Source organism: Spermophilus citellus (genome assembly GCF_964194105.1).
Source record: "Spermophilus citellus genome assembly, chromosome: 4".
NCBI lineage: Eukaryota > Metazoa > Chordata > Mammalia > Rodentia > Sciuridae > Spermophilus > Spermophilus citellus.
This window is the reverse complement of record NC_138185.1, coordinates 148567583-148580606: the sequence shown is the minus strand read 5'-3', so window position 1 is coordinate 148580606 and position 13024 is coordinate 148567583. Positions and strand designations below refer to the sequence as shown.

At 36.3% G+C, this 13024-nt stretch overlaps 1 protein-coding gene across 3 annotated transcripts in view; it reads left to right on the top strand.

Annotated features, from left to right (window-relative positions):
* Positions 1–13024, top strand: part of TXNDC16 (thioredoxin domain containing 16) — a 96820-nt gene that overhangs the window by 37223 nt on the left and 46573 nt on the right. For all 3 annotated transcript variants that reach the window (XM_081290467.1, XM_081290465.1, XM_081290466.1), the window contains one exon: positions 10117–10238. In XM_081290467.1, the coding sequence (XP_081146593.1) occupies positions 10117–10238 (122 nt within the window). The remainder of the gene's footprint in view (positions 1–10116; positions 10239–13024) is intronic.

Below are 13024 nucleotides of genomic sequence, written 5' to 3'. Positions count from 1 at the left end.
AAACAGGCAATTCCCTGTTCAGAGCTGGGCAGCTCAAAAACTGATAATTTGCTACTTCTTAAAAAATGCTTAGGGCTATGCCCGATGTGTGGTAAGTGCTCAGTAAATGTTGGCTTTTATTAATTTATAGTTGCCAATCTTTATTTTTTTTTTTTTTTTAAAAAGGGTTGGGAAAATTTCTACTTCCAGATTTGATTTTTGAAGCAAATGAATTGGTACTACTAGAGCAATAAAAGTAAATGGGTGAAATAACTTCTAAGCTTAGAATTTACATGGTAATCATATTAAATTCAATAGATGGTACCTCCTAACTTTGGAAGTAACTAAAGGATGAAGTAAGTAAAGGGTAATTTTAGGTAAATTATGGGCTCTTTAGCCAAAATGATATGCAATTAGTAATACACATTGTGACTTCCTTGCTGTGCTTTATTTGTCACCCTTCCCACTTGGTTTCCCATTTACAAAAGTGGTTGGTAATAAAATAATTAGAAAGTCCTGGTGTTAGTGTCAGAAAACCTGGATTTGAGTTTCACTTTTACCAGTTACCAGCACTATGATCTGGGATGGGTTACTTAGTCCCTAAGACTGTTTCTTCTGTGTGTGAGTGTGGAATAAACACTATTTCAAGAATGTTGTTAAGGCAATAAATAAAACTATGTGAAAATATCTAACATGGTGAATACTGCTCAGTAATTACAACTTTTATTTTTCATGGTACTGGGAATCGAACCCAGTGCCTCCTCATGCATGCTGAGCAAGCACTGTACAACTTAGCTACATCTCCAGTCCTTTTTATTTTTTGAGACAGTCTCCTTAAATTGCCCAAGCTGTCCTTGAATTTTTAATCCTCCTGCCTCACACCCCTGAGTAGCTGATTACAGTATGCATCACCACACCTCACTAAATACTCCTTTTAAAACAAAAGCCTGCCCTCAGAATTTTAGAAAATCGCGTCTTAAATTTCTTTTAACAAGTGGGAGAAATCTGTAACAAACAGGTAAATATTTAAACCAGTGTAATTTAGGGCAGCACTTTCATTTTGACTATTAAGTCAAAATGTCCTTATAATACTAAGACATTATTTGCCTTTTTCACTTTCATTCTCCCATGAATGGAGTTGCCAGAGGTCATATGATATGTGATATCACAACAGATTAAGCAGAAGCAAATTTAGTCTCATATTAAAGAGATTTTCAGAAAATGTAAAATAATACCATTCTTTTCACTAAATTTTTCATCTGTTTTGGAAAATTTAGGTTTTTAAAAAAGTGATTTGTTAACATGCAGCCATGTTTATTATTATTTTAAAAAATAATTAATAAATATATTTAAATTCCTGTTTTATGTTTTGGCAACTACTGAAAGATACCTTCCTTTTTGAAAATCTTTTCAAGGACTTTAGTAATTTCTAAGGGTAAAAAGGGAACCTGATACCAAAAAGTTTAAGAACTACTATGTTAGATGTGCTGTTTTCCTTTTTTTTTTTTTTTTTGATAAATAGATCACTTTATTAAGAGGATATGGTAATTATAAATATACACATGCACCTAACATTGGAGCATCTGTATATGTATAAAATAATATTAATAGTCTGAAGGGAGAAACAGATTGTAACACACAGTACTTTAGCACCCCATTTTGAACAATGGAGAGATCATCTAAACAAAATCAGTAAGGAAACATCAGGCTGAAATTACCCTTTGGACCAAATAGACCCAACAGATATTCACAGAACATTCAAAATAACAGCAAAAGAAAATACATTCTTCTTGAGCACAAATGAAACATTCTCCAGGATAAATGACATATTAGGTCATAAAACAAGTTCTAACAGTTTAAGAAGATTGAAACCATATCAAATATCTTTTTTCAACCACAATAGTATAAAACCAGAAATCAATAAACAAAAACAATCTTGGAAAATTTACAAATACATGGAAATTAAAGAAGATGCTCCTGAACAATCAATAGATCAAAGAAAAAATTAAAAGAGAAAAAATATCATGATGCAAGTGAAAATGGACATAAAAAATACCAAAGCTTTTTGAGATGCATCAAGAGCAGTTTCTTTTTTTTTTAATTTTATTTTTTTTATTGGTTGTTCACAACATTACAAAGCTCTTGACATATCATATTTCATACATTAGATTGAAGTGGGTTATGAAACCCCAATTTTACCCCAAATGCAGATTGCAGAATCACGTCAGTTACACATCCACAATTTTACATAATGCCCTATTAATAATTGTTGTATTCTGCTACCTTTCCTATCCCCTACTATCCCACCTCCCCTCCCTTCCCGTCTTCTCTCTCTACCCCATCTACTGTAATTCATTTCTCTCCTTGTTTATTTTCCCATTCCCCTCACAACCTCTTATATGTAATTTTGTATAGCAATGAGGGTCTCCCTTCATTTCCATGCAATTTCCCTTTTCTCTCCCTTTCCCTCCCATCTCATGTCTCTGTTTAATGTTAATCTTTTCTTCCTGCTCTTCCTCCCTGCTCTGTTCATAGTTGCTCTCATTATATCAAAGAAGACATTTGGTATTTGTTTTTTAGGGATTGGCTAGCTTCACTAAGCATAATCTGCTCTAGTGCCATCCATTTCCCTGCAAATTCTATGATTTTGTCATTTTTTTTTGCTGCATAATACTCCATTGTGTATAGATGCCACATTTTTTTATCCATTCATCTATTGAAGGACATCTGGGTTGGTTCCACAATCTTGCTGTCGAGAATTGTGCTGCTATGAACATCGATGTGGCAGTATCCCTGTAGCATGCTCTTTTAAGGTCTTCAGGGAATAGTCCGAGAAGGGCAATAGCAGGGTCAAATGGTGGTTCCATTCCCATCTTTCCCAGGAATCTCCAAACTGCTTTCCAAATTGGCCGCACCAATTTGCAGTCCCACCAACAATGTACAAGTGTACCCTTTTCTCCACATCCTTGCCAGCACTTGTTGTTGTTTGACTTCATAGTGGCTGCCAATCTTAACTGGAGTCAGGTGGTATCTTAGGGTGGTTTTGATTTGCATTTCTCTGACTGCTAGAGATGGTGAGCATTTTTTCATGTACTTGTTGATTGATTGTATATCCTCCTCTGAGAAGTGTCTGTTCAGGTCCTTGGCCCATTTGTTGATTGGGTTATTTGTTATCTTATTGTCTAATTTTTTGAGTTCTTTGTATACTCTGGATATTAGGGCTCTATCTGAAGTGTGAGGAGTAAAAATTCGTTCCCAGGATGTAGGCTCCCTATTTACCTCTCTTATTGTTTCTCTTGCTGAGAAAAAACTTTTTAGTTTAAGTAAGTCCCATTTGTTGATTCTTGTTATTAACTCTTGTGCTATGGGTGTCCTATTAAGGAATTTGGAGCCCGACCCCACAATATGTAGATCGGAGCCAACTTTTTCTTCTATCAGACGCAGAGTCTCTGGTTTGATATCAAGCTCCTTGATCCATTTTGAGTTAACTTTTGTGCATGGCGAGAGAAAGGGATTCAGTTTCATTTTGTTGCATATGGATTTCCAGTTTTCCCAACACCATTTGTTGAAGATGCTATCCTTCCACCATTGCATGCTTTTAGCCCCTTTATCAAATATAAGATAGTTGTAACTTTGTGGATTAGTCTCTGTGTCCTCTATTCTATACCATTGGTCCACCCACCTGTTTTGATACCAGTACCATGCTGTTTTTGTCACTATTGCTCTGTAATATAGTTTGAAATCTGGTATCGCTATACCGCCTGATTCACACTTCCTGTTTAGAATTGCTTTTGCTATTCTGGGTCTTTTATTTTTCCATATGAATTTCATGATTGCTTTATCTATTTCTACAAGAAATGCTGTTGGGATTTTGATTGGCATTGCATTAAACCTATAGAGAACTTTTGGTAATATCGCCATTTTGATGATGTTAGTTCTGCCTATCCATGAACAGGGTATATTTTTCCATCTTCTAAGATCTTCTTCTACTTCTCTCTTTAGGGTTCTGTAGTTTTCATTGTATAAATCTTTCACCTCTTTTGTTAGGTTGATTCCCAAGTATTTTATTTTTTTTGAGGATATTGTGAATGGAGTGTTTTTCCTCATTTCCGTTTCAGAAGTTTTGTCGCTGATATACAGAAATGCCTTTGATTTATGCGTGTTGATTTTATATCCTGCCACTTTGCTGAATTCATTTATTAGTTCTAGTAGTTTCTTTGTAGACCCTTTTGGGTCTTCTAGGTATAGAATCATGTCATCTGCAAATAGTGATAATTTAAGTTCTTCTTTTCCAATTTTTATGCCTTTAATTTCTTTCTTCTGTCTAATTGCTCTGGCCAGTGTTTCGAGAACTATATTGAATAGAAGTGGTGATAGAGGGCATCCCTGTCTTGTTCCAGATTTTAGAGGGAATGCCTTTAACTTTTGTCCATTCAGAATGATGCTAGCCTGAGGCTTAGCATAGATAGCTTTTACAATGTCAAGGTAAGTTCCTGTTATCCCTAGTTTTTCTAATGTTTTGAACATAAAGGGATGCTGTACTTTGTCGAATGCTTTCTCTGCGTCTATCGAGATGATCATATGGTTCTTATCTTTAAGTCTATTGATGTGGTGAATAACATTTATTGATTTCCATATATTGAACCATCCTTGCATCCCAGGGATGAATCCTACTTGATCATGGTGCACAATTTTTTTGATGTGTTTTTGTATTCGATTCACCAGAATTTTATTGAGGATTTTTGCATCTAGGTTCATTAGAGATATTGGTCTGTAGTTTTTTTTCTTTGAGGTGTCTTTGTCTGGTTTCGGAATCAGGGTGATGTTGGCCTCATAGAATGAATTTGGAAGAGCTCCCTCTTTTTCTATTTCCTGAAATAACTTGAAAAGTATTGGTATTAATTCTTCTTTAAAGGTTTTGTAAAACTCCGCTGTATACCCATCCGGTCCTGGGCTTTTCTTGGTTGGTAGTCTTTTGATGGTTTCTTCTATTTCCTCTATTGTTATTGGTGTGTTTAGGTTGTCTATATCCTCCTGACTCAATCTGGGCAGATCATATGACTTAAGAAATTTATCGATGTCTTCACTATCTTCTATTTTATTGGAATATAGGTTTTCAGAATAATTTCTAATTGTCTTCTGTATTTCTGTAGCATCTGTTGTGATATTGCCTTTTTCATCCCGTATGTTAGTAATTTGAGTTCTCTCTCTTCTTCTCTTCGTTAGCATGGCTAAAGGTCTGTCGATCTTATTTATTTTTTCGAAGAACCAACTTTTAGTTTTGTTAATTTTTTTCAATAGTTTCTTTTGTTTCAATTTCATTGATTTCCGCTCTGATTTTAATTATTTCTTGCCTTCTGCTACATTTGCTGTTGTTTTGCTCTTCCTTTTCTAGGGCTTTGAGATGAAGTGTGAGCTCATTTATTTGTTGGTTTTTTCTTTTTTTGAGGAATGACCACCAGGCGATGAATTTTCCTCTTAAAACTGCTTTCATTGTGTCCCATAGATTCCGATATGTTGTGTCTGTATTTTCATTTATCTCTAAGAATTTTTTGATTTCCTCCTTTATGTCTTCTGTAACCCACTGATCATTCAGTAACATATTGTTCATTTTCCATGTGATGTAGGATTTTTCCTTCCTTCTTTTATCATTGATTTCCATTTTCATTTCATTATGATCAGATAAAATGCAAGGTATTATCTCCACCCCTTTATATTTACTGAGGGTTGCCGTATGGCATAATATATGGTCTATTTTTGAGAAGGATCCATGTGCTGCTGAGAAAAAAGTATATCCACTTGATGATGGTTGATATATTCTATATATGTCAGTTAAGTCTAGGTTATTGATTGTGATATTGAGTTCTATAGTTTCTTTATTCAACTTTTGTTTGGAGGATCTGTCCAATGGTGAGAGAGGTGTGTTGAAGTCACCCATAATTATTGTGTTGTGGTCTATTTGATTCTTGAACTTGAGGAGAATTTGTTTTATGAATGTCGCAGCACCATTATTTGGTGCATAAATATTGATAATTGTTATGTCTTGTTGGTGAATGGTTCCTTTTAACAGTATATAATGTCCTTCTTTATCCCTTTTGATTAACTTAGTCTTGAAGTCGATTTTATTCGATATGAGGATGGCCACCCCTGCTTGCTTACGAGGACCGTGTGCATGGTATATTTTTTCCCATCCTTTCACCTTCAGCCTGTGTATGTCTTTTCCAATCAGGTGTGTCTCCTGGAGGCAGCATATTGTTGGATTTGTTTTTTTAATCCATGATACCAGCCTATGTCTCTTTATTGGAGAGTTTAAGCCATTAACATTCAGAGTTACTATTGATATATGGTTTGTACTTCCATCCATGTTTGATTATTTATCCTTTTTTTAAAAAATTTAGTTTGTTTCTCCATGATTATCTTTCCCCTCGCCCTCTGTCTTTACCGAGGCACATCCTACTGATGGTTATGGTTATTGTTTTTCATTTCTTCCTCGTGTAGTGTTTTGCTCAAAATGCTTTGCAATGCTGGTTTTCTGGCTGCAAATTCTTTTAACTTTTGTTTATCATGAAAGATTTTTATTTCGTTGTCATACCTGAAGCTTAATTTTGCTGGATACAGAATTCTTGGTTGGCATCCATTGTCTTTCAGTGTTTGAAATACATTGTTCCATGACCTTCTTGCTTTCAGAGTGTGTGATGAAAAATCCGTTGTTAACCTTATTGGTTTACCCCTGAATGTAATCTGTCTCCTTTCTCTTGTAGCTTTTAATGTTTTCTCTTTGTTCTGTATATTGGATATCTTCATAACAATGTGTCTTGGCGTTGGTCTACTGTGATTTTGTGTGCTCGGTGTCCTGTATGCATCTTCAATTTGTATTACTGTTTCCTTTTTTATTTCTGGAAAGTTTTTTTGTAATTATTTCATTCAGCAGGTTACTCATTCCCTTGGTTTGAATCTCTGTACCTTCTTCTATCCCGATGACTCGTAAGTTTGGTTTTTTTATGTTATCCCCTAACTCTTGGATGTTTTTCTCGTGATTTTTTTTACCAGCCTTTCTGAGTTGGCTAGACTCTTTTCAAGATGATATATTTTGTCTTCATTATCTGACGTTCTGGCTTCTACTTGCTCCACTCTGTTAGTGATACTCTCAATTGAGTTTTTAATTTGGTTTATCGTTTCCTTCATTTCTAGAATTATTGTTTGATTCTTTTTATAATCTCTATCTCCTGATAAAGATGCTTAACTTCTTCTTTTATGTGTTTATGTAATTCATTCTCAATGTGTTCTTTTGCTGCTTGAATTTGCTGTCTTGTATCCTCTTTAAGATTCCATTCCATCTGCCTAAGGTGTTCCTTGAGTTCTTTATATGACCATTTTTCTGATGACTCTAGGTCCTCCTGAGTATTTAGGCTGTCCTGCATTGTTTGTACTCCTCTTCTTCCTTGCTTTTTGAAGCTGCTCATGTTACTTCTTGTTCTGTTTGACTGATGAGTTACTGTTTACTCCTATAAATTTATTAGATGCTTGGCAGGAAAGGTATTAGAAGGGAAGGGAAGAAGTCACTAAAGAGAATGAGAGTAAGCAGGTAGAATTCAAGGAAGGGGGGATAAAATAATTGAAAAGAAATGAAAAGACAAAAGAAGAAAAAAATAGGAAATAAAAAAAGAAAAAAAAATTTAAAAAAATAATAAAAAAAAATTAAAATTAAAATTAGAAGAAAAAAATTTAAAAAAAATTGTAAAAAAAATTTAAAAAAACAAGAAGAAAGAAAAATGAAAATGAAAGAAAAACCCAAATCAAACAAAAAAGAGAAAAGAAAAAAAGAAAAAAAAAACTAATAAATGCAGTCTTAGAGTTTGATTAACTTCTCTTCCAGTAGGTGGCGCTGTGCCCACCAGGCCAAGTTTCTCCTGTCAATACGTGGGAACCAATCACTGTGCAGCAGCTCCTCCCAGACTGGGCGAGTCTCCAATCCTGAGTGCCTAGGGAGGGCCTTCTCTTGTGTCCAATCACTTCTACTTTTCCTCTAGCCAGGCCCCTCTCACCACTATACTGGCTACAGGCCAGGTCTGCTGCTCCCGGGAGCCCTGTTTTCATGAACGACTGGGCTCACTCCTCCAGATTGCCATTCCCTCAGACCCTAAGTTTGTAGAGCTTGGGGCTGAGAATCCTCAGCGAATTTTACTTGCCCTCCAGTAGTCACGCCCCTGGTAGCTGGTGCAAGAGACCTCAGCTGTCAGCACTGGTGGGAGTAGTAGTTCCGAGCCGCGGGTCCTGCGGCGCCTCAGATTCCCTCAGTCTGGCTATCGTGCTCACGGGAGAGCTGGGAGGGGCCCTTATGGGAGAGCTGGGAGGGGCCCTTAAGGTTTCCCCGATGTGTGGAGAGGGAAGGCTAGGGAATTACACACCTGTAGCCACAGGTTTCAATGAAGTTATCTCCTCCGCCGCAGTCTGATGACGTCAGTTCTCTGCCATGGTGGTATCTCTTGCAAATGGCGACAGTTCGTTTCCCTTTGCTGGGCGACCAATGCAACGGGTGGGTCCTTACTGTCTCTCCCAAGCCCCGTTTCAAACCTGTGGCCACTACCTATGAAGGCTCGGTAGGCATTTACCTCCGTAGGATCAGAAGGGCTGACCAGTTGTTTCAGCCGGATGGATTAGTGCTGAGTCACAGCTGTTTGTCTGCGGGAAGCAGGCGAACGGGAGCTTGAATTCAGCCGATCCGGGCTCAGTGTGTGTTCTGAGAGGCCCAGACTGTTCGCTCCAGATCCACGTCAGCTCAGCATTGCCTAGTGATCCTGAGCAAACAGATTTAGGTTGTTTATGACTCCCTATGCCTGCACAGCTGAAGAGGTCAGAGACTTGATCTCTCTGCGCCGGCCTCCATGTTGGAATCCCAGATGTGCTGTTTTCCATAAGAGAAAGACATGGTTGATTAATTTGTTGGAAGTATTTCAATGAACTTTTGCTTATTTAAGTGTTTAGGCCTGGAAATAATTTCAAAACCCTTTAAGTTAAGCCTAATAAAATTACACACACTATATATATGTGGGGGATTAAGGGCATGAATTGTTAGGGACAGAGAATTTATATAGAAATAGATAATTTAAAGGGAGTAATTTTGGATGAAGAGATATGATCTGTCAGTTTGATTTATACATTGAAAAGATAATTGGAAGAATCATGGTCAAGTGGAAAGATAACTGGACCTGGAGAGAGAACTCCCTGGGTTCCGTTCTATCCCTGGTTCCTTGGTTTATTAAATGTGTTTGTGGATAAGATCTTTAATGTATAGGATGTCCATTCTTCAAATAAAAAATTAGAGTAAATTTCTGCCTTACTGTTTCTTTTGTTCATTTAACAAATGATTATTGACTATTTACTGTGTACTAGATTTTATTCTAAGTTACTACAAACATAGTGATAAAATAGGCAAGGTCCTTGCCTGAAGCGGACAGCAGTTTAATGATAAACAAGTAAATGGATAGGGATAAACAAGTAAATGAATATATAAATAATTATAAATTGTATTAAGGACTATGAAGGAATCAAATAGAGGAAAATGCTACAAGCTTACTTACACAGAACTAACAGGGAGGCTTCTCTGATATAATGATGTTTAAGTAATCAGATGGATGAGACAGAGGAAAGGGAATTTTCAGCAAAGAGACAGACCTCTGTGTGCAAATCCCTAAGATGTGCCTGGAGTGTGGTAGATGTTAGGAATGGTAGAAGAAAATGAGGTTGAAAAAGTAGATAATGTCTAGGTCATGTAAGGCCTTACAGACTCTGGAAGGAAGTCTACAGTTTTGATGTCTGAAGGGCTCAAATGTGTTCAAGGCTGAGAGATCTGTAAGGGATTATTTGGGTGATTAGTGATTATTGCTTAAATCTGTTGAAGTGTTTGTGATGGAGAATGAACATCGTTTTCCACCAATACCCTTGTTTGATGTTTTCAGAGACTAATAACCTACAGACTGATTTTAATCTGTGTTATTAAATGCTTAGGCTTTTATCATTAATTTCTTATTATTTGTCAAGTTAAATTTCTTTTTTTAGGTTCTTTAATAAAAATGTGTATTATGTAACTTAGTACATGTTAGATTTTTCTACTAATTTCATCTACATTTATTTTAGTGCTCTTCTTTTTAATGAAGTGAAATATATAACCACACTGGAAGATCTTCAGAACATAGAAAATGCTCTGAAAGGAAAAGCAAATATGGTATTCTCATATGTAAGAGCCATTGGAACACCAGGTATTTATTAACTTCTGTTTTAATCTTTACTGGGTCTATGGACTAATGTCAGTATGTTGAAGTATTTCAAACAGTATGCAATCTCAGTATTTAAAATGAATTTAAAGCATCTTTATTATTATATTTCTTTAAATGGGAAGCATCATCTAGTGGTTGAACAAGAACTGTGGAGCCAGACTGCCTAGGTTAGACTCCTTGCCACCAGTGACTTTTATTACGACCTTGGATAAGTGACTTAACTTTAGTTTCCTACTCACCAAGATGGGGAAACTCATTGTGCCTACCTCTCTGTGTTATTGTGAGGATAAAATTAATTCAAGCAATTAAAATATTTCCTAGAATATTAAAGAAGTTCTGTTTTTATTTCCTTACAATCCTCCTGGAATCTGCTATTATAGTTTCTAATACTCAAAAAATATTGTTGACTAAATGGTTTTCTATTTAATATTTATGATTTTTAAATTTTTTTAGAAATCTATTTTTGGTAACATCACCTGAGCATTCAAATCTAATTTTCTCATAAAGTTGTTTTATAAACAACTGACTGGATTACAATTATGCTTTCAGGATTGTTATTTGTTGTTATAACTTAACCATGTTAATATAAAGTGTTGTTATAGACATTTTAATAATTGTGCTCTGAAATAAATCATTTATTTGAAGTTTTGAAGTCTCAGTCTTTTTTTAATATTTATATTTTAGTCACAGTTGGACATAATACCTTTATTTTGTTTATTTAGTTTCATGTGGTGCTGAGGATCAAACCCAGGGCCTTGTACTTGCTAGGCAAGCACTCTACTTCTGAGCCACAACCCCAGCCCCTGAAGTCTCAGTCTTTATAAACATAAAGCCTACTGGCTACATAGCATGTCACTGAATGTAATATATGTGTAAAATAATATTTTACAATCTTCTGTCTTCTCCAGAGTTTCTAGTTGTAAACAGTGAAAGTTTTGAGCTATAGGGAGCTTGCACTGATGTAGCAAAACTTCCCTGGTTTTTTTAATAGCATCAATATAACTGCTATATTTGGAATAGATTGGAAGGAGCAAGAGTAGAATAAGAGGGAAAATTAGGAAGTTATTGGAATAATGCAGAGAAGAGATGGTGGTGGGGGGCTTGGACTAGGCTGTTAGCAATGAGATGGCAATAAATATGAATTGTAGCAATATTTTGGAGGTAGGAATAACTGAATTTGTTGTCCTATTGGAGTGGAGTGAGAAATAGCAGAGGCAAGGGTGGCTGTGGGTTTTGACCTGAAGTACTCAAAAAGTGAAATGCTGATAACTGAGATGGGGAAAATGGGAATAGACTAGCCTATAAAGTTTGGAGAGGAAGTTCTGAAGTTCACTTTAACATCAGACTTGTGAAATACCCATGCAAGTAGAGAGCAATGGGGCAGTTGGATATTACTGGACTGCAATTCTTACCTTAGGTTTACAAACTGGGGATACAGACTAGGGATATAAATTTGAGAAATAAAGCTGTGAGATCAGAAGAGGTCACCAAATGAGTGAGGCTAGATGAGAGTAAGACCGCAACCAAACCCCTGAGTCACTTCACCATTTACACAGTGAAGAGGTGAGAAGGAATCAGTAAGGGGTACTGTTAAAACATGAATCAGGCTGGAAGAGTATGTGGGGTCAAGATAATTTTTTTAAATATTTATTTTTTAGTTGTAGTTGGACACAATATCTTTATTTCACTTATTTATTTTTATGTGGTGCTGAGGATCGAACCCAGGGTCTTGCACGTGCAAGGCAAGCGCTCTACCGCTGAGCCACAACCCCAACCCTAAGAGAATTTTTTAAGAAGCTTTTTGTTGACAAGAAAGATCCAGTAGAAGGAGGGAAATATATCATGCAGGAAAAGAGGAGAGAATTTCTGGACAGGGTCTTTGAGTAGGCAAGAGGGGATGGAATCGGGTGACCAAGGAGAGACAGGGTCTTTGGTGGTAGCACAAAATGTTCATTCATGGTAATAGGGATAAGACAGAACGTGGGCATCAATTCAGGTTAATAAATATGGTTTTGGGAGCTTGTTTTTTTTAATTGGTTCTCTTTTCTCAGTGAAATGGGTATTAAACCACATATTGTAGTAGAAATAAGATCTCAGTTTGGGAAAGAAGACATGACATTTAGGAGACCTGGAAATAAAGAATGGTTTCTAGGTAGCAATAGTGGTTACTATCAGTAATTTAAAGTGAGAACATTACCTAGTAGGTTTTGCTTTGTTTTGTTTTCCTTCAAGCCAACTTTACTTTCATGGATGTAGGGGTAGAATATACAGAGTACTAGGATTAACCTGTATTATGTTTTAGCCTAAATAGCAGGGGAATTAAAAAAATTTGACCATGAAATTTAAGCTTGATTAGGGGAAAAGAGCAGAGTGGAAGTGAAACGTGATAGGATCTCTGGATCTCTGGTCCTGGTAGGTTAGAATTGTGTGCCTGACAGAGTGACCTGGAAGTGTGTGATTGTGTGGGTGCTAGACACTGAGATTATGGGGGGAAGTTGCATCATTGGGTAATCACAAGGCTTTGGAGTGAGACCATAGCAGTGATTGGTTAAGGTAGAGGTGAAAAGAGATTGCTAAAATAGAGAACGTCAAGAACTGATATCTCCTATACAATGGTGCCATAAATATACTTTGGAGAAAAGATAGTCTCTTCAACAAATGGTGCTAGGTAAAGTGGAAATTCATAGAAATAAAATGAAATTAGACCCCTCTCTCTCACCCTGCACAAAACTCAAAGTGGATCAAGGACCTCAGTATTAGACAAGAGA